Source organism: Quercus lobata, chromosome 12, assembly GCF_001633185.2.
Source record: "Quercus lobata isolate SW786 chromosome 12, ValleyOak3.0 Primary Assembly, whole genome shotgun sequence".
In the NCBI taxonomy this organism is placed as follows: domain Eukaryota; kingdom Viridiplantae; phylum Streptophyta; class Magnoliopsida; order Fagales; family Fagaceae; genus Quercus; species Quercus lobata.
In genome coordinates this window covers 7,329,147-7,351,419 of record NC_044915.1, presented here as the reverse complement: position 1 = coordinate 7,351,419, position 22,273 = coordinate 7,329,147, and the positions used below count along the sequence as shown (strand labels likewise).

The 22,273-nt window shown below is 34.1% G+C and overlaps 2 protein-coding genes across 2 annotated transcripts; one reads left to right on the top strand and one right to left on the bottom strand.

The window, feature by feature from the left end:
* Nucleotides 1–2,676: 2,676 nt before the first annotated feature.
* On the bottom strand, nucleotides 2,677–5,462 carry LOC115970963 (nuclear intron maturase 2, mitochondrial). The gene has a single exon (XM_031090607.1). It carries the CDS (start codon nucleotides 5,185–5,187, stop codon nucleotides 2,983–2,985), a length of 2,205 nt encoding a protein of 734 aa, XP_030946467.1. The 5' UTR covers nucleotides 5,188–5,462; the 3' UTR covers nucleotides 2,677–2,982.
* Nucleotides 5,463–9,330: 3,868 nt separating this feature from the next.
* On the top strand, nucleotides 9,331–16,743 carry LOC115970965 (ras-related protein RABH1b). The gene is made up of 6 exons (XM_031090608.1): nucleotides 9,331–9,615; nucleotides 10,702–10,772; nucleotides 12,380–12,468; nucleotides 12,822–12,933; nucleotides 15,445–15,535; nucleotides 16,229–16,743. Exons 1-6 carry the CDS (start codon nucleotides 9,499–9,501, stop codon nucleotides 16,373–16,375), a joined length of 627 nt encoding a protein of 208 aa, XP_030946468.1. The 5' UTR covers nucleotides 9,331–9,498; the 3' UTR covers nucleotides 16,376–16,743.
* Nucleotides 16,744–22,273: the final 5,530 nt, after the last annotated feature.

Sequence of the window (22,273 nt, the reverse complement as noted above, 5' to 3'; positions counted from 1 at the left end):
GAATACTGCTATATAAAGTTGGGGAAAGGCATATTTGAGTTCAAAATCCCAATTCCAACAAAATCACATATAAAACAACAGTGAACTCAATTCAAAATAGAACAAAAGAAACAAAAACAAACAAAACAGTCTATTTCTCTTCTTTATCTCTCACTTTCTCAGCAGCCAAACGGTGAAACAAATATAATAAAAACTCAACTTTGAGAAGCTGTTCTATTTAAACCAGTTATAAATTTTCACCAGTCCAAAACTCCAATACATTTCACCATCAGAATCATCCAAAGATTCAAAAGTACAACTAAAATTCAAATGAAAGCATAAAATGATACATAAAGATCAATAATCCCAAAAGAAATTTAAAAAGGAAAATTTTTACCAACAGCAAATTCAAGCACTTGAATCTTAAGAGGATATATTAGGTACAAGAAAAATATAAACAAACTCACTGAATCATTAGGAAAAGCCAACAATCAGCTTAATCCATTCGACAAGAATCTTCAACTATGATTGATTAAGAGCTAACAAAATACCAATCATAGTTAAATATATTGAACTTTACTTCGTCAAATGATCAAATGGGCTTATACTAAGACACCAGGAACTTTATATTAAATATACTCTTTTGGATTTATTTTCAACCTTTTGAGACTCGCACAGGAGCAAAACAACGTATTAACAAAGGAACAAAAAATCACCTCAACTTTATTATAAAGATGCAAAAAAAAATCTTGTTCTTTCCAATTCCAACATTTTCTTAGCAAATTAGAGAAGAGAATCTACTTTTGTGCAGAGAACGAGGCACACTACACAATTTTCTTTGGTCAAATGCTGAGAAAGTAAAGCCCTTAAAACTTAAACTATGTGTAATAGCCAAGGAAATAAAATTCTTTATAGAGAGAATCAAAATCAAAGAATTTCAAGTTCAAATTCCATTTCCCTGTTGCTTTTAAAATTTAACATTAGCACAAAAATAACATGGTAAACCTGTATGTAATCACACTTTCATGGAAATTACACTTGATTGAAATTACACTTGATTAATAACATTAAGGATCCATTTGGTTGGTGGGAAAAGTGAAAGAAAAATTTTAAGAACTAACAGCCCTGTTCACTTCATGTGTGTCTTCTAATCCCCTAACTCTCTCTCTCTGTTGTAAGATAAAAATTTAAACAAAACCCAGATATAAAAAAATTCACAACTAATAAAAAGAATACAAATTACAATGGGAGTGTCAGATTCACATGAAAATCTTAACTAATCAACCAATCCAAAAAAAAAGCCAGATGAGAAAACCCAGGAAACAAATGAAAAAAAGAGAGAGATTTAACTTTAAGAGGTACCTTCTTCTGGTTCACGGTGGCAGCAGGAAAAGAGAGAGTTCTGGAACTCTCTTGCACTCTCTCTCTCTCTCCGCCTGCCTTATTTTTCTCTTATTTTGTTTTGACGCTTCAGCCAAAGTTTTGGTGCAACAACAAAACAAAACTTGACCAAACGAAAGTACTTTAGTTAGAGCCATTCGCTCTTTTTATATAGTTAGTAGATATGGTGGTAGTATGGTACTCTGGCAGTAATGGTCAATTTTCTAAGTTAACTAAAATGTCATTTCATATAATATGGAGAAACCAAAAAACTGAGTTTTAGATGAATTGCTTGTAGCCAACTAATGACTAGCATATCTATACTATTTAAGAAATAACTTTAGGAAGCATGAGTTGATAAAAATCAAAGCTTTCATATAGGTCCCAACACAAATTATTTTAACCAAGGACTACTCGTCTCCAAAGAATAACTTAGATTACCAGTATTTTTATGGAGAAGACAACGTTCAACCATTTGAACCTCATGATGCATTTGAAATATGGAGCAACAGTATGTTTAACAATTACCAATGATGTTATATAGAAGTTTGTTATTGATTATAATATATCAGAAACAGAAGTACAGTAAACACGCAATACAGGAGAACATAATTTTAGGATATAAAAACAATACAATACATGCAACTTCAAGATCTAGTTACAAGATGAATTCTTAATTCTACAGACAATACCCATCCATCCACTCCATAAATTCAAAAAAGCAATACATACTTGCAGTAGCCTAACTCTACAATTAACATCCACATAGGCAACCTTAATTTCTACAAAATCCGAACTAGCAACCATCTTAACTGACGAGTATCGGATGTTCCCATCACAGGAAACAGTTTAAGAATAAGACAAGAATGGTAGCAGTGACAAGAATCCTAATTTGTCCAAGAAGTCTGACATCTCAATTTTTAGAAAAATTAGATCTTATTAGACTGTGAGCATATCATTTCAGTCTGTGGACACAAACAGAGAAGGTAGTAATTAATAATTCTCATCATATAACTATTGGAGAATCCTTACATGCTGACTGAAGCAGACAATAAAAGATACCAGCAATAAATGCAGAATACTAGTGTTGGACATCTAATGGACTTTAAGCAACATAAAGCTTCTCTTTGAAGAAATCAGGAGCTAATGCATAAACTTAAAATGAAAATTCAAGGAAAATATACTCTCAGCCCCTAAGTCTTTTATTCTATATCCATAAGGATCTAAAAGAAAAGAAAAATCATCATCAAATGAAACTGAAATACCCAAGCAGAGATGTAAATGAATTTATCAAACAATTAGAAATTGCGGCCTAGGTAAAGAAATTATCTGATTTCTCAATTTAATAATTTTTTAAAAAATTATACAAGATTGTTTGTACTACCTTGTTCCTGGTGTTGTTTAGGAGCAAACGGCTTTCTTCCTAAAACCAGTAGAAAACACGCTTACGAAAAAACTGCCTTTCAAGCACAGGGCATAAAACATGCATATCTGCCACATGAAATTTACAATTTGAGTTCTTTCTCTCTTCCTTTGGAAATCATCTGTTTTGCTTTCTCCCCACAATACAAGGCACAATAGTTGATGGGTTTCACTTTCCTAATACAGAGTATAACAGTAGCTTTACATTTGTGCCACATGGATCCCTTCATTTCCTTCCATTTCTTTGGTTTCGTTATCATGGACTTCCTGGTTTGAGCCCAGAAGCAACTGTTGATCTTTTACTGCGTTTATGCCATCACTCTTAAATAGGGAAAGCTGGTCTAACATGATAGCATTCCTTTTGTAGTTCCAAACAAGCATTGAAATGTAATCCTGAGGCGAAACAAGACCTTGCTCCCTAATGCAACTTCGTTGCTCCTCCAAACTTTTTGGATCCTCAAGCCTTATATACTCAAGCAATGCCTTCTCATGATCAGGTCTCCAATTATTTGGGAAAGGGGAGTAATCAGTCTCAGGTACAAGAGACATCCTGGTAAAATGAAGCCCATCAATTGACTCAACAAGACCCATCCTCAGCAAATTATGGTACTCAGGTGACTGCCCTTTCTTCTCCTTCAAAGGTCGGCTCAGATTCCGAGAACCAATCTTGTACACTTTTGCTCGTGAGCGGAGCTTGTATTTTGCAGCATATAGCTTTGCAAGTGAACCCCTTATAATGTAAGAGCAGAAGTTCACTATCTTCTTTCGGTTGTCTGCATACCTATACCACTCAACCATTGTTGACAAGAACTTGTTCATTTGTGCATTGCTGTGAGCTTGGGTGGCATGGAACATTCTAAAACAAGGCTGTGGGTCTGGGTCCCTATCCCCCTTGAGAAAGTTTAACTTCCTAAATTGTTTGATGCATTGTTTCAAGCTTGCAGTAACTGACAAAAGGGTTCCCACACCCTTCTCACTGATGATCTTCCCACCAGTAGCAGTGTAACGTAGAGTAGGGTACACCACTCTCCGACACAAGACATGGTCAAGGAACATTATGCCCTTTGTTATGTGTTCAATAGGAAGGCTCTCGTTGTCAAGCTTAAGCATATACTTCTGATCACAAAACTCAATTAACTGCTTTCTTAATGTTGCTGCATCTGCTCTAGGTCCCCGAACTCCAATTAGAATGTGACCCCCATACCGAACATAATCCATCTTCCGGGTCTTATCCGGCCCACTGGTTGGCACAAATTCCGGCCAAGACGTATTCCCTCGTTCAGATTCCCCCTCCGGACTATTCCATATGACATCACTCTTTGAAGGAAAAAAAAATTCCTTAATCTTCCCCTCCATCCAGCGGTCCAATTCATCCAGACAAACGTTAGCCAATAGTGGACTTAGAATCCCACAATGCCCCCATGAAGGATGCTTCTCTGCCTCCTCTGGGGCAAACCCAAAAAATGTCTCCAACCAATACGGGTCAGGTTTTGGCTCGTCCTCCGCCAACACCCTCTTCTTCTGATGCTTCCGCTTTACCCTTTTCTTCTTCTCCCCATCGTCAACCTTGCTAGTAATCACTGGAGTAACCAATGCTGACTTCACCAAATCAATCACTTTCTTATCCCTCACATCCCTCATCAAAGCATTTATCACCATCCCCACTTTCATCCCATCCAAAATTGTGCTCAAATCACCCTTTATATACCACAAATACCCTGCAAAACTCCTCCTTACCACCCTCAACACTGTGTGAGCATTCCTCCCCGGCCTAAATGCAAACGACTTCTGTGAGAACCGAGCCTCATACACCGGCTCCAAAACCATAAGCAACACCTCCTGAACTATCCTATCTTGAAACGCAGGCGGTTGGGTGGTCGTTAAAATCCCCCTAATCTTCCTCTTCGACAACGACCCATAATCAGTCTTATCCTTAGGAGATTTTATAAAAAAATCCAACCTAGCTCCCCACTTAAACCTACTATCAAGAACAGCATTTCTCAATGCCAAAAGGTCCTCAAGAGCCGACCTTTGGATTGAGCTCCGGGGCATATAAGCACCCATCTCATCAGCACAAACCTTTTGGTAAGCTAAAACCCACAATTCAAAACGGCGTAAATAGGAAGATAAATTAGTGACTACCTTATCAGGTTCACGGAAATTCTCAATCCACATTTGGGAACAAACAGAGACACCATCTTCCTTCATGAGGTGAGATGGGTCATCGGGGTCGGGTGGCGCGCGGTGGTGGTGCCGCGGAGTGAAGGAAAAGAGGCGAGACCCATTGGGTTTAGGGGTTAGGGGATTGGAGTGAGAGGAGTAGTAGCAGAAGGTGGTGGCGGTGCGGACAGAGTTGTAATTTGTGAGAATCCGGTGGGTGAATATGGAAATGCCCCGATGATGCATCTGGGGTTTATGGGGTAGGGTTTATCAGGTGGGTTTATGTCATTGATTCTCAGATTATTTCGTCAACTACCAGCAAAAAAAATTGACTAAAGCAAGGAGTTTGAGTGCTTACAGTTAATGGAGACTGGCGAAACCTTAGGTGATCTTTCTTTCTTTCAGGGTTCTGTGCTTAGATAGCTAGATAGAGGTGAAGACGAGCTCTGCAAACCCCTTGCTAAAACCCTGGCTCCAAAGTTTTGTGGGAAACCGTACTGTTGTAAGTGTAATGGTGCCGATATCCTTTTTTGTTTTGTTTTGTTTTGTTTTTGTTTTTTTTTTTTTTTTTTTGTGTCTCACATATTTATATCAATTATTTTATTTTTATATTTGATGTTAAATTATTGACAATTTAAATAAAAGTGTATTTAATTTTGTGATATTATACTAAAAATCTGTAAATACGAAATGATTGTAAAATATGATGAACAGCTACTGTAAAAGTTTGATAAGTTCCAATAAAAGAAATGTTTGATAAGTCAATAATTTAATTTAACAATAAGGTAAGTAAATTTTTTTTTTATTATTCCCTTTTTTTTTTAACTAGTTTATATATACTGTTTTTTCTCCAAAAAAAAAAAAAGTTTATATATACTGTTTTTCGTTCCCCCCATTTTTTTTTTTCAATTATATCTTGGGCCTTCATAGTTATATATAATATTACTACAGAATTGTAAGTGGTAATACTTTTTTTTTTTGAAAAACAGTAAACAAGAATTAAACTGACTAGCTCAAAGGCAACAATTACAACCAATCAATAAATTTATTCTGTTTATCCCATGTTGATTGTGTGTGTTTAGTATCCGCTATTTATAACCTCAATTTATAACTACAAAAATTAGGCCATTTTGTAGCCTTTATAGCTGTACTTTGGTTATATAATATATTATAAACCCGACTTAAAACTGTCTACTGAAAAAAAAAAGTAATTGAAAATTTTGATAGTGAGTGATAAGTCATTTAAACTACTTTCTCTTCTATGAACTACTAGCTTTAAAAAAAACTAGTTAATAATTTGCACTATTATAAATTAGAATTACTACATTTTCCAATCACAAAAATATTTAGAGGTGTGATGAATGTTATGTGTAGAGAAAAGTTAATAATTTAATATTTGGTACAAACGCATAACATTCATCACACCCCTAAGTATTTTTGTGATTAAAAAATGTAGTAATTCTAATTTATAATATATGGAAATTATTAACTATTTCCCAAAAGAATAGAAGAGCGCGTGCTTAGAGACTAGTATTCTTAATTTGTTTTAAATAGGAACTGATTGCTTGCACTTTCGTGTTTTGAGAAAGTGATCGTACAGGGAGAGTGAGAGTGATGAACTGGGTTCCTTCTTTTTTGCCATCATGAAATGATACATTTGCAGAAAAAAGCAAACTGCTTGATGTTTTAAAAAATTAATTATATTTCTAACTAGGAGAAGGTTTTTATTATTATTATTTTTTTACATACTTAGATAAGGGGAGCAGTTTAGTTTTTATTTTTTTATTTTTTTTATAATAAAAAGTATAGACTTATTAAAGGTAAAAAAAAAAAAAGTGATTTTTTTTTTTTTTTTGAAAACGTGAGATTAGGTAGTTGGAGTATTTTAAATACCCTGAACAGAGAGTGTTTCTATTTTATAGGCAATGTTTTAGTGCAAGTTAGACATGTATTTTTACTTGTCTATCCTTAAGTTTTGTCTCTACTTAAACTTAGGAGTGTTGGGAGTATTTTGGAACAAAAAAAATCCGGTTCAAACAGAAGCTGCCCCTTAATTAGTAGTATAGATTAATAGTATAGATGATTGCATGCTTTGAGTAAACACTTCATTTTATATTGGATAAAAATCTTAAATCCTTGACCCGAATAAGACGCTTGAGAAATGTCAACCAAGGATCTTTGAGATATTATTAATAGTTTGAAATAAATCACAATTCAAAATTACTTAAAAATCGTTTCAAAAGTCAGATTGAATAATTGCATTTGCTCACTCTTTTGCAAATATATTTTATTTGTGGCAATATTCTAATGGTGGGTGTAGTGTAGATATATAGAAGGTTTTATAACTAATCCTTATAGAATTTAAACTAAATCATATATATATATATATATATATATATATATGTTAGAATAATAACATGAAAAAATGTGGGTTTTAAGAAGTTTGTGACAACATTAGAAGAAGTTAACAAAAAGTCAAATGCTTTAATTTTACAAATGATTATAGATAATTAGATACTAGTACTATTCCTATTCAATCCCGGATTAATAAAAAATCATGTGTAAAAAATAAAGAAATATTTCAATAATAGAATTGAAATCGAACAATAAAATTGATAATTAAAAAAAGGGGAAAAGCCCACAAAAACCCATGTGGTTTGTCTTCAAAATATAAAACCCCTAAAGTCTTTTTCTTTTTCTTTTTTTCTTTTTTTTAAGAGAAAGAACCCCTAAAGTCTTGAATGTGACATTTAAATTAAGCCTCTTCATGGTATTGTTTTATGTGTAAATTGTAATGTCCATTAAATAAAAAGCGGTGAGTTGCTCATATAGGGTGTATAGAAAATAGGAACTTCCCCACTTTTTTTGCTGGCTATGTTATGCAACCAGCTACTGTGGGAGGGTAAAAAGGTGATAAGACAGTGAAAACAAAAAAACAAAGCAAAACAAAAACTTATCATCAAGCATTAGCAAGGAAAATCAATAATGCTTGCAAGTCCCATTCTCATGCATGGAAGGCTTCAGCAGTTTAGCTCCTTAACAACTTGCAATACAGGAACAACCTCTAATGGGTTGGATGAAATTGAATTTTGATGTAGCAATTCAAGATAAATGGTGTCTTCCTAGCTTCGACCTGCAATGATGCCTATGCTGCTATTTGTTAGGCTTGGACTACTATTGATGTAGGAGATTGCAAAATTGTGGCATCGCCTATGAAGCAAGCCTCTTTGCCACTAGATCTCTTTTGGTTTCTTCGGTTTTTTTGTGGGCTACAAATTTGTTCCCAGAGTGAGAGAGTCCAATTTCTTGGCCCATAACTTAGAAGTCCGGGTTGCTTTTTGTAATTCATGGAGGTCTACTCTCATATCTTCATATGATTTAAAATTTTCACCAAGATTGAAATGTGTTGGGCTCGTGTGGTTTTTTGCTTTTCCTTTAGTTGGAAGGAACAAGCAATGCATAGATTTCACTTGTCACTTCATTTAAAGGTGCATTTGCTTTTGCTTTTTGCTCATTTGTGGGAAAACTTGTTTGCTAGAAGTTTCTTATAAGATAAAAGTACAATTGTTACTTAGGGCTGATTAGGGACATGACAAACGTGACTTACTGGTCTAATCCAAACGGTCACAGGCAGATTCAACAGGTGGATCGATCAAGTGGCAGGTTTATAGCTTTAAAAATATGGGTGGTGGGTCGGATGTTGGTTGCAAGGAACTCCAACCCATGCAACTTGACTTGACCAAAAATAATGTTAGTATTGCTCCGTAATTTCATTAAGCAATAGGATTATACATCTATAGATGTGTCCCAATTTTTTTTTATTCTCATTGATATGGCTCATCTATTTGTGCCAATCATACTCATTATTTGAAACAATCCATCTCATTTTTGTTAAAAGTCACTAAAATCATCTATCATATTGTCAAAACTGCCTAAATCTTTATCTATCTAACCATTTTCTCTATCTGATATGTTGTGACTATCTAATTCATTGTCGATTGAAATCAGATTACCCACACAAAAATGGTGTACACTAAACTTCAATTTACTAATAGATTGGCTGTAAGTATGAAGCTTCTCAATCTGATTAAAGTTTGCTCAAGCGGCTGGTTGATTACAAATTTAACATGTATCCTTATATACCTTAAAAAAAAAAAAGAAGAAAAAAAAAACTGAATCAAGACTCACATAAATCAACATTCTGTGATGTTGATTGAAGCAGTTGGCAAATACTAATTCTTTTTCACATTTTGCAATAAAAAATGGACAGCAATCACAGCACCATCATGTGACGTGAGCCGAACCAATTCCAATCCAACCCGACCCATAGCTACCCCCCAGTCCGCTTTGCTTGAACCTGACTTTGTTTAAACACGCAAAAGACTCTCCATATATAACAACAACTCGGACAAAATTCAGTTCATTACATTGGCCAAAGCCATACCTCTCTCTCTCTCTCATTTCATCTCTCAGATCGAATCAAAACCAAAACCAAAACCCAATCAAATTGTCTCTAACACCTTACTCAACCTTTCTTCTCTCTAAGAAACCAAAAAAATGGCACCAGTGTCAGCCCTGGCAAAGTACAAGCTGGTGTTCTTGGGGGACCAGTCAGTTGGCAAGACCAGCATCATCACCCGCTTCATGTATGACAAATTCGACAACACCTATCAGGTTCTTCTTCACAATCGGATCCACAATCCCACTTCTTTGAAATTAATCAGATCACATACTTTTGCTATCTCTCTCTCTCTGTTTCACTGATTCTCTGATCTGCTTGTTTTTTTAGCTTTGAATTCAATTTTTCGTTTCTGGGTCTGCCTCTGTTTGCTTTGTTATTTGTTATTTCTTTGTGTTTGGATTGAATTTTATGCATACATATATATGTGGATATACTATTGTTTTTGGGTAATGAGAATTTGTAACACCCATCTTAGCTTCTATAGTAATTGATCAAGCTGTGGTTTAGATAAAATTTTTGGCATTGCCTGGTCTCGTTTACAATGAGACCCACTTGTTATAACAATTGAATTATCAAAAATAAATAGTTTCTGAATGTTTGATGTTTGAATAGATGAGTGTCCAGAGGGAACATTCTAGATGACAAGTGAATGAAATCTTGAAAGCTTAGACTTAGATGAATGAGAGTTTACATGTAATGTTCTGAGAGATCTATTGTAATCGTTATCGATTCATTTCTTTGAGTCAGATCTATGGCATACCCACAAGATTTCTATATGTAATATTGTGTACTACCTTCTATGCTATTGCTAAACTTGCTTTCTTGTCCAGGAGCGTAAGTTTTTAAATAACTTTGTGATCATATCTTGATTAGGGTTATTTTATAATTTCCGAGGTGTTTATTTCATGGCAGACAGTTAATCTTATTAGAAATGTTCATTTTGAGCCTTTAATTTCTTGATAAAGGGTATGATTATCAAGAAATAATGGGTCATGGTTCTTGATAAATTCTGAGTACCCCTTCCAACCCTAAAAAGAGGGGGAGGGGGGTGGGATTGTATGCTGCATTTGTTGTATTTCTCTACAAGGTTATTGAAGAAGAAGCTGTGTCTCTCGTAGAAAAATATCTCTTTTGTCATAGCTGTTCCTTCTTTTCTTTGTTTTATTAATTGTTTTTTTTATTTTAAATTTAGTAATGAGCTGGCTGTTTATCCTTTTTGAGCATGCCGGCATTTTTTATCTTGAACTAGCAGATGTTTAATTTTTCTATAACCTTTTTTTTTTGGTGGTGATAATCAGGCTACAATCGGTATTGATTTTCTATCAAAAACTATGTATCTTGAAGATCGAACAGTTCGGTTGCAGTTGTGGTAAAATTTGGCACCTCTATATATATTACACTTACTCATGAGTGACACCTTTATATGTTTTCTTATTTTCCCTGGACTTCATTCCTTACTTATGTACATGAAATTAGCAAAATGTTTATTTAAAATTGGGGCAAACAAGTTTTATGTGCTGAAATCACTGCATAAAGGTATGATGACAGATGGGTGATTACTAAGGTCAAAATGTTTATGCATACCATTTGGAAGTTATGCTAAATCTAAATGGAAATGCCTTCATTCAAATTTTAAGCATCTTATGTTGCAAAGTGGATGTTTGTTCCAAACTGCTTTTAACTTGATTTCTTTCATCTTGAGCAAGAGAAGGTTAAAAGGATTGTACTACATTTGCCACCTCCCCAACTATCTACTTATAAAAAAAGATTGTACTACATTTGGTGGATATGGTTATAATACAGCATGTTAATTGCTAAATTCCTTTTGTTATGAAACTGAACGTCAATATTTAATCTGTAGAGATCTCACTTTAAATGCTTGGAGCTTGCTTCTTTACTTTTAACATATGAATTAAAGCATGATTAACAGATGCATGCAGAATGTGTCTGAGCTTCATTTTTATGATCTTTTATTCTAGGATTAATGCGTTGAATTTATGTTGTTGACTGAAATAGCTTAGAGAACTTTGTAATTGTGCTATCTTTCTTGTTTTATCAACATTCTTCACCAGTATCAAATAACAAACTTATTTCTTTTTTTATTTTTTTTCTTTTTCTGTGTGTTGCTAGAGAGATTTAAAACTACATTCCCAAATAATTTATGCCTGATCAAGTACTTTTCTGGCTCTCATGTCATAATTATTAATTTTTCTCTCATGAAAAATGAGCCTTTGATTTTAATCTCATAATTTGAATGTTTAGTTTCTATTTTGTTAAAATTGAACTTTCGATCTTCTTCTCAAAAATTGAATCTGTTATTGAGGTCTAAGCTGTTACTTAGTAGCAAGGAAACTGGTGTAAGTGAAATTATCTGATCATTGGGTCTCCACCTACTACCACTCATGTACACTGAGAAAATAAAGGGGGTAAAAAGATCCTCACTTGATTTTGCAACTTCTTTTTCAGTGGACCTTCCTGGCATGGTCTCTAGGAGTGAAAAATGACCATGGCATCATATAGTGCAATGAGATCTATGTCAAATATATGGTGCATTTGTGTAAGCTGTTGAAAAACTGGGTTTTGAGTATAAAATGAGCATTTGTTAAAAAGTTATGAGAAGTTGTGGTTGCAAAACAGAGTTTTGGGTTCTTAAAACACTCTTTTAATCTTCCAAAACCCCTAACCAAACAGACCCATAAAAGAATAGCCATCTATCTTGGAAATTATACCCACTGCCTGCTTGAATTGTATATATGTCCAGTACGTTATGCTGAATGGACTCGTATTATTCTGCATTCCTCTTTATTTCAGTTCCTTGGGAGTTGATGACCATTATCATATGATCAAAGACATAATTTGCTTTTGTAATATTGGCAAATACAGTTGTTTATAAGATTTTTCTAGTATAGGATAATGTTTGTGTGTGTATTTTTTAATAAATTTTTTGAAAGGTTTTATTATGTAATATGATGACAGGGATACAGCTGGACAGGAAAGATTTAGAAGTCTCATTCCGAGCTACATTAGAGATTCATCTGTTGCTGTCATCGTGTATGATGTTGCAAGTATGTAGTTTGGATTTTGTCCTCCAGTTGATTATTTACTTGTCACCAAATTATTTATCCCCCCCTCCCCCCCACCCAGGTTCATGTGCACATGTTTGTGGGAATATATATCTTTATAAATTGCATTCCAAGAATGATTAAGTCCCATATGTAGTTGCTTATTGCCTATTTGCATGATCATTTCTTAAGAAGTAATAAACTTGTGTCATTGTGCTCTTTTGTGATTTTAGACCCATCAACATCCAGGCCTCCCACTTAATCTCTCTTGATGTGAATCATGTTTTTGCATAATTGTTGGGGCTTGTTGCCACATGCTTGATGCATACTGACTATCCTGGTGCTCTATGATTTAGGTCGGCAAACATTTCTAAACACTTCAAAGTGGATTGAAGAGGTGCGCACTGAGAGGGGCAGTGATGTCATCATTGTCCTTGTTGGGAACAAAACTGACCTTGTGGAAAAAAGGTTAGAGAATATGAAGTGGTGGATGGATTATATTTGATTGACTTGGTTCACAGTGGACTTTTTTTTAGTTTCACTGTACCTGTTATAGTATGTAGCTTAATTAATGAACTAAGTGCACAGAAACAGGCTTATTGCTAACAGTGTTGTCATTACAAATTTTCTATTAGATTGTTAATTTAATTTTTTTTCTCTGCTACACTCACTTCAATGATGTAGGACAACATTGAGCAATTGAATAATGCTATCTACAATTTTTCTTATATTATAGACAGAGAAAGGAATAATCCCAGATAGCTCTAAAAAAAGGTTGAGTGTCTTGTAATTTTAGGGATTCAATAGATTGGGAAGGATTAATGTAGGCGAGGTGAGTTTTAATGATACCAAGTTTCAATGGCACTTTGCTGGAAGTTGAGAAAAATTTTGCTTACATTTTTTTGAACACTGTTTGCTTTTCAAATTTTGGTCAATAGAACAAAGCCTTAGGATGGTCGGGCTTGGAGTTATGAAAAGTAGAGTCATTGGTTCAAAATAGTAAGGTTTTATTCTATTTTTCCTCTTTTTATAAGTAACACTTTTAGAAAGAAAGAAAAGGGTTGTGGTTGAATAACTTATTCTCTCAAGAGCTTCATGTAGCTGTTTCTATGAGATCTCTTTTGAATTGAAATAGATTCTTTGAGCTGATTAGTGCTCCAGCTACTGCTGTGAGTAGGACTTGTAAATTTGAGACTATTAATTTAGAAACTCAGAGTAATAAAACAAAGCCAAAGGCTAAGCATAATGATGTGTAGTGCACCTATTCCTTAATGGGATCCCTGCATTTTGTTTCCTACGGCATTTAAAGACACAAATGGATCCAGTATAAAACAACAATTCAGAAAAAGTGATTCTTGGTCACTTTCTTGATATTAAAAAAGTTTGCAAATCATTCCAAGTTTAGAAAGACTTTTTGAAAATTGCTGGTTGTGGTAGGCTTGTCAATAAAGATATAGGAGTCTCAGAGCAGTGCTTATTCTAAGTAGGGCTGCAGACAAGTCAAGTGAAAATTGGCTACCTTTAAAGATCCCTTTCATACTATTTTGTTTGTCTTGTTTTTGCTGAAGAAGAGGCAGAGCTACAATTACTCAGAGTTATTCTTCCAGTAGAACTCTGAAAGTAAAATAGTTGAGTGACTAGACTTAGACACTCTTGCATTGTTACTTTTCTGGGAAGAGTTGGGAAGAACTAGACTCAGGGATTCTTTTTGTATGTGTCATGCTGCTGACTGATTTAGTATGAGTTTTGTGAGAAGTTAATGGACTCCTAAAGAATGCCGTGTAAAGTACAATTGGATGATGCATCTGCATGGGATATGTAAAGACACCATTGGAGTTTTATTTTGTGAATATACAAATTTAGAAATCAGAATTTCTAGGTTGAAGTAAACTGTAATGAAGCACAGGGAAAAGGAAACAAGGCATATCCTAAGGGAAGGACTGTAGATGGAGTAGATTTACTGAAGAGTATAACCTACATGGTCATAAGGCTTTGTTTGTGCCAATGAGCTCTAGTTAGAGGGTGTGAGGTTGTGGGTTCAAAACCCACTGAGTGCATGTATAACTTACCAATCATATTAACTACTTGCTCTTATCATTATTATTCAATGTGAGTGGAGTTTCACATTGAATAATAATGATAAGATTGAGTACTCAATATGACATAATTGGGTTCAAACTTGTAAACTTAAGCTTTTGGGTTAAGCAGTGTCCCTATATGTTATATTAACTATTCAATTGAAATCTCCCCAAGGTGTTGTCTCCCCAAATATATATATATATAGAGAGAGAGAGAGAGAGAGAAAGAGTTTTATTTACTTTCTATTGGAGTTGCTTCTATGAATCCCTTTAAACTAATTGAGATCAGTTACATGTATCTATCTTTGCTGGTTTGCCTTCTTAAAGGCCATACATCAAACACTTATCTGTTTATCATATCTGTCTCAGTGATAGTGGTTCCATCTAAAGTTCACAGAATCTCTTTCATTTGCTTGCAATGCTTTGAATGGAATTATTTAGGCAATCTTGTGTATATCCACTTCAGTAAAAGGACTCTAGGCTATCCTGTGTAATGCTTGGACTGTATGTATTTGTTGATGTTGATTATTAATGAAGCTTCAGTTACCTCCGTTTAAGATTTATGGATTTATTCATTTTGAGGAGGAAATCAAAACCATGAGCCTTGCTAGACCTTGTAAATTCTTAATTATTGTTTTCTGTCGTGACCTAGGCAACTGCCTGGGAATACCAACGACCTAGGGCATTAGGACATCACTTGGGTGAGACTTTCGTACGCATAAACAGATTTCAAATGCATCAATATGTGTCTTTTATAATTTACTTACCATTAAATACTCCAGCTTGAGGTACTAAATGCTTTCTTTTTCTGTAAGCTGGTCAAGTTGGTGTTCAATATAAAATATGTATTTCCCTATGTTTTATCAACAATATTCTCATGTACAAATTTGGAATTCCACAGGCAAGTCTCCATAGAGGAAGGAGAAGCCAAAGCTCGTGAGCTTAATGTAATGTTTATTGAAACCAGTGCAAAAGCTGGCTTTAATATAAAGGTATACTCCCTGCTTGAAATCCTTTTTTCATACATCATTGTAGTCAATTCTTAGTTTCCTTCCAAGTCGAAACTTCGCAAAATAAGGTTTGATATTTTCATGAGGGCTCTCAGGTCAACCTTTGTCTGTCTATCATTGATAAAACATATATGGAATGAACATTCTTTGCCATTTATCCGCTGTATTATCATCAAATGAGATGCTGCCAATAGTCCATTAGAGCATCTCAGGAATTAGATGCTTTTGACCATCTAGTTGGTTAATTATTTGACAAGGAATGTCTTGTGTCGAGGGTTAATTTGACCATTTGATATTTATTCAACTTATCATCTACTTCACAACTTATCATCTACCTCATGATTATGATAAGCCTCTATAGTCTTAAAGGTTTGGTACGCTTATGAGGGCCCTAGATCAACCTTTGTGTTTATAGTTTACATTGGGATAAACATAAGTAGAATTTAATGTTGTTTATTATTTATATGTTACACCATTTTGGATAAGATATAGCAAATGGTCCATAATTTTCTTTAAATTTGGTGTTTTACTCGCTGCTGTTTTGGGGTTTATCAAAAAGATAAAGTAGGCAGACTTCATGGATGTGGTTCCTTCATTCTGATGCAAATGTCTTAAATTATTAACTTGGTTTGCCTTTTCTTTTAATATTCAGTTTGTTAATGAACCTTTGTCCAGGCACTGTTTCGGAAAATTGCTGCTGCTTTACCAGGAATGGAAACACTCTCTTCAACAAAACAAGAAGACATGGTTGATGTGAACTTGAAGTCTACTAGTGGTGGTGCAACACAATCCCAGCCCCAGTCAGGTGGATGCTCTTGTTGAGTGCGGCATTGTTTTAAAATTTCGAGCAACTATGCTCTATTTCTTGCTGTTTGGGTTTTCAGCCATCTTCGCCCCAGATCTGTAAAGGTTTCATTTAGATTCTTTTTTCCTTCAAAATACTTGTTGTTGGTTATAATCTTTTACTGCATTGCTTGGGAGATTCTCTTAGGGAACACATGGGTCTGAAGAGCTAGGTGTAGAACTAGCATTGGGGAATTTGTTGTGTTGGTTAGACGGTCATAACCTCTGAGATATTTAGTAAGATTTACTGACTTGAATAGATTTTGGTATTAAGCATTTGTAAAATGAATATTGGGTACATTCTGCACTCTTCTTGCCTTTTTGTATTAGAGATTTTGAGTTGGTTAGATTTTTATTTTATTTTATTAATAACGTAATAACTTTTTATTAAAGAATAGTCAACCCAAGTACAGTGGAAATGTACTACATTGGCAGAAATTAGTAACCCAAATTACAATGATTAAGAAGAACATGGACGGAAAAAGAAGTGCATGAAGATAAAATGAAGGTAAAACCGAGCTCCATTCAAGGAGAGTATGGAAGAAAAAGGACTTTATATCAAGGATCGACCGTTCTGAGTCCTCAAAGCATCTAACATTCTGTTTTGAGTTGGATAGAATTTTCTTTACCAGCAAGATGTGCAGTAAGATTTTTAGATTTGAATAAATTCACTTTTAGCATTACCAAGATGATGAATAAGTTCTAATGTTCTTATGTTTTGATAGAAGAGACTTTTGAGTTGGTATAGCTCTCCCTCTATTTAAGTTAAATAATTTAGCTCTCTCTCAACTTTAAGTTAAATAATTTAACTCTCTTGGGATTTTACTCTATTTAAGTCAAGTAATCGGTGGAAGAAGAGTAAATGAGAGGGTTTTTGGCTTATAGTTAATAAATCTCATACTCTTCTTCCACTGATTACTTGACTTCAATTAAAAAAAAAAAGGAGGGAGTATGGGGGTTTGAAGGGAACGTAATTTTAATTTAAAGGACAAATTTGGCTCCAATTATGTTTGAAGCATTGGGTTCTAACCGTTAATAGGAAGATGGTTTTAATTTTTGTCATTCGTAATGCACATGACTTATTTAACCCAACCAATTAAGTGAGTTATATGCAATGCTTATGAAAAGACACATAACATCTTTTCATTAGTGATTAGAGCCCAAGGGCCGCGCCACCTTAAGGCTAGGGTGGTCCCAGGACCACCTTGACCTAAATATATATATATATTTTTTATATAATAATTTGAAAAAAAATATTTTTGTCTACCCTTCAACAAAAATTTGGAAACATCCTTAGTTTTTTTTATATCAATAAAATTAAATTTTGCTCCATAATTTGTTCTACGTTCCGTGAATGAATGATTACTTGATTGTGTACATTGAAAGAGATGTAGTTTGTAGCATTGATAATGAGACTATCATACACTGATTTCAAAATATAAAAACTTGTAAAATGCAATTGTAAACTTTATGTATTTGTATGTTTTTTTTTTTTTTTTGTTGTCAATATATGAATTTCTCTTTTTATTAGATTGTATAATTTATGCTTCTTAAGGAACACCCTAAGAAAAATTTCTAGAGCCACCACAGTTAGAGCCCAAAACTCCAAACATATTTGGAGCAAAACCTTTTCCTAATTCAAATTCATCAAGTATGATGATAGAGAATTTATTTCAACAAATTGATAATTCCTAATGATATAGGTGTATTTTAATTATATGACATATTGTCAAGGGTTTAGTAATTGTTTTTAGTAATTTAATAGTATTATTTGGTTTCCTGTATGAGAATGTTCAAGTATTTCTCCTTGCTTATTATAACAACTAAATATAGTCTTTAGACTTATTTAAATGATTTAATGAATCATGTAATTATAATTAAAATATATGTGGATGATCATTTGAATTGTGAAGTATGTAGAGTCCCTCACTAGGCTTAATCTCAACAAACCATTTTGTGATTCATACTAAATACATACAAGGTTATTACAAATCTCACCCTTGGATTTTTATGCAATTGCACATGTAGTCTTGATTTTCAAATTTGAACTATCAATCCTTAGAATATTATGTTTATGACATACAAAATATTTGTGCTAAAATTTTCCCAATAAATTCTAATGAAATTAGTCAAATTATATGTACATGATTTTACCATACAATTAATTTATACAATATATTAAAGTAGAACTGTAATAAATTGTGGTGCTTCAGCCCAAGAGGTGGAGGCTTTTAGGCTTTATTCTCCAATTTATTTGTACCGTGGATCAAGAATATCCAACAATGGGAGGCCCAAGAGTTGGCAATGCTACCGTTGGGATGAATAGATTAAAGTTACTCTCTTTTATCCTCGCTTTGTGTATGATCTCCTCTTTCCCAAGAAAATCTAAGCTGGATCTCTTTCTTCTCGAGAAGGCTTTTTCCTCACCATGCTCATATCTCTCTCCCCTAAAATTTTCTAACCCTTTCCTCCTCAGTTTCTTTCCCTTTTTATACCCAGCCTTGGGTGGGTTAGCCATCATGAGGGGTCCCTTGCCCCAGGCAAGTGGGCCCCTATTTGCCGCATATACTTGGACAAGTGGGGCCCACTCAATATTCTTGAAATGACATCGTTGGAACTTGCGCCAACCTTCAAATTCGTGTTCGGCAGGCAGATTTTCCCAAGGCATTATATCATGCCTTCGACAATATCTTGTGGTGATCAATTTGGACCAAGCTCTGTTTGGGCCTTTCATTGTTGTTCAGTATAGCTAACGGTTGGTTCATGCTTTTCAGCAGAGTTCAGTACAACTCGAGTGGGTCTGACTTAAATGGGCCATGATCTTGGGCCAGGCTTTGATTCATGGACCGTACATAAACAATTCAAATTAGATTTTGATTGTGTTCTAATTTTATGTCAAGTGTTGTTTCAATTAAATTTTACATACTCTAATTTTGTTCTAAATGTCGATCCAATTTAAAACTACTTAGCCATTTCTTCTTCAAGCAAATTTTGAAGTAATTCAAGTTTTCTTGATGTTTGTGGCCATGACATGTGTCGTGTTTTCATAAGCCAATGGCTAGACTCAGGTTCTTTTTGGATAGTCAAGTTCAACATTCACTCCAATGGTACAACCCAGTGGCTGCTATAGTTGCTTTTTCTACTAGTAAAAAAAAATATATATATATATAACGAGTGATAAAAATAATGAATTAATGAAAATAATAATTTTGCGTGTAAATAATTTTAAATTTTGAAGTATATGAGAGGGGATATGTTAGGCTATGAGGCAGTATGAAATAAAGGAACTAGATTTAGTAGATTAAACAAACATATTTATCAAGATTAAATGAATATAAATTTGTCAATGTCCAAGTTAATATTTTTGGCATTAATTTATGCCAATAGGTGCGGCAAGCAATATCATAAGAAGATGTGTAGCAATACAAGTTAATGAGAGAGTATTCCCGTGCATACGTAATTTGAACCAGGAGGGATATACAAGTAAATGTAAATTTGGAGAAATATGTTAAGAGTACTAAGCAAGTCCAAACAAGTATATTTGGCGATATTAAATGAATATATTCATCTATGCTCAAGTTAATATATATGGCATTAAACTCATGCCAATAAATGTATTAAGTAACACCGCATGAAGATGTGTAGCAATATATAAAAAGAATAAGCTATTAAAAACCTTTTTTTTGAGAGATTGTTTTAACTTATGGAGTCTGCTTTTGATGATAGCTCTTCATCATTAGGTCAAGACATTAATCGGTTTTTTGTATAGGCGGAGATTGAACCCCAAATATTTTATTCAACCATTAGAGATTTTATTAGTTGAGTTAATTTGAACTCCCTATTAAAAACATATCTTAGTTGCAAGCAACAACTCATATTTCACTCTTAGCCAAAAAAAAGTCATGAGGTACATGTGATATGTCAAGCCCAAGAATTCATGCTAGCAAATGTGAAATCACAAAAACTATAATTAATAGATTGTCAAAACAGCTCCCATATTTGTGTAGTTAAGAACTAATGATGATAAAGAGTGATGAGTTTAAGGAGAAAAGTGACACTCCTATTTGTGTAGTTAAGAAGTCATACATGCTTTGTATTCCATTAAAAAAAAATGCTTTGTAAACATGACCTACAAAATCCATGCTTTGTTAAATGAATACAGCCATTTATCAAATCCATCGAAGTTGAAAAAATATGAGGAAAAAAAACAAGATCATGAACTACAAAATCCGTTCCTGCCACTACAGCCACAAACTACAACACATTAAACTACAATCACAATCAACCTCCACAAACCACCAACGGCAACGGCAAATCACCACCAATGGCAAATCAACCTCCACAAACTACAACAAATTCCGGCCCAAATCACAATCACTGGATCTCCAACAAATTCCAAATCAAAAAACCTCAACAAAAAAGAAAAGAAAAAGAAAAAGAAACTCAAAATCTTCAACAAACACTGCCGGACCACTACAGCCACAAACACCGCCACCCACTACAGCCACAAACATAGCCGGCCCAAAACTCAACCAACCATCGCCACAACCACTGGCCCAAAATCCCAACCCAACCGATCAATCAATGACCCAAAACCCACATATCGAAACCCACTATAGCCACAAAACACAACCACCCACTACAGCCACAAACATCGCCGGCCCAAAACTCAACCAACAACCGCCACAACCACGACACCACCACCGGCCCAAAATCCCAACCCAATCGATCAATCAATGACCCAAAACCCACACATCGAAACCCATCCCAAATATCACACCCACGACCCAATTAAGAGATCTAAAGGTCGGCGGCAAGGGCTGTAGAGGTCGGCGGTGAGGGCTGTGGAGGTTGACGGCGAGGTGAGGTGGCGAGAGATCTTGAGCAAAGATGAGAGAGATCTTGAGCAGGGAGGACTGAGAGGGAAGAGATAGAGAGTGACAGAGAGAGAAGAGAAAAATGCAAAGTGATGAGAGAGGAGAGAGAAAGATGAATAAAAAAACAATAAACGGAAATAGCATTTTCATCCGTATGCTCTAAAAAATGAGAGCGTACTGTAGCATGTTCTATAATTTTAGCACATTTAGCATACCTGATGAGGGTCTGTTTTTGTGTTTGGTGTGTCAAATGTGCAAAATATTTGGCATTTGGCACATTTGAGAGACCTGATAAAAGTGCTCAAGAGCTTGTTTCACCTTTAGTTTTAGTTTTAGTTTTTTTTTTTTTTTTTTTGGTAGAAATAAACACACACACAAGGAAAAGGAATTACAAAAAACTAAGTTGTTAAGTGGTTACTCCTAAATTCATTCACTAGGCAATGTGGCCCAAGCAGCCAAGCCACCCAACTAAATGTATTACCAAATTATTGTACATCATTTTATCCAATATATATATATATATATATATTGTACATCATATTGTATCAATAAATGTGCTACATGTTTCTCAAATAAATAAATAAATAAATGTGCTACATTATGTTGTATTGTGGAATTTTTTAATTTAACTAAAATTCATTACAAAAATAGTTTGCTTTTAATACGAAATTGTATTACCAAAACAAATAGCAATTAATTAGGTTAGGAAATTTAAAATGTTACTTCAACAAAAATTTTATTTTAAAGAGTGTCATGAATTTCACCCAAAAAAAAAAAATTGTTTTAATTTAATTATTTTGATCACCTATAATTATGTGAATATATATATATATATATATATATATATATATATATATTTTGATATAATTATGTCCTTATTATATATTGCAAGAAGCAACTAATTATGCCTATGATTATAGCAAGAAGTAAAAAAATCAGGAGATTTTTGTTTTCCCTTTAAGATGTAAAAAATCTCGGGAGAAGTAGGAAACAAACAGAG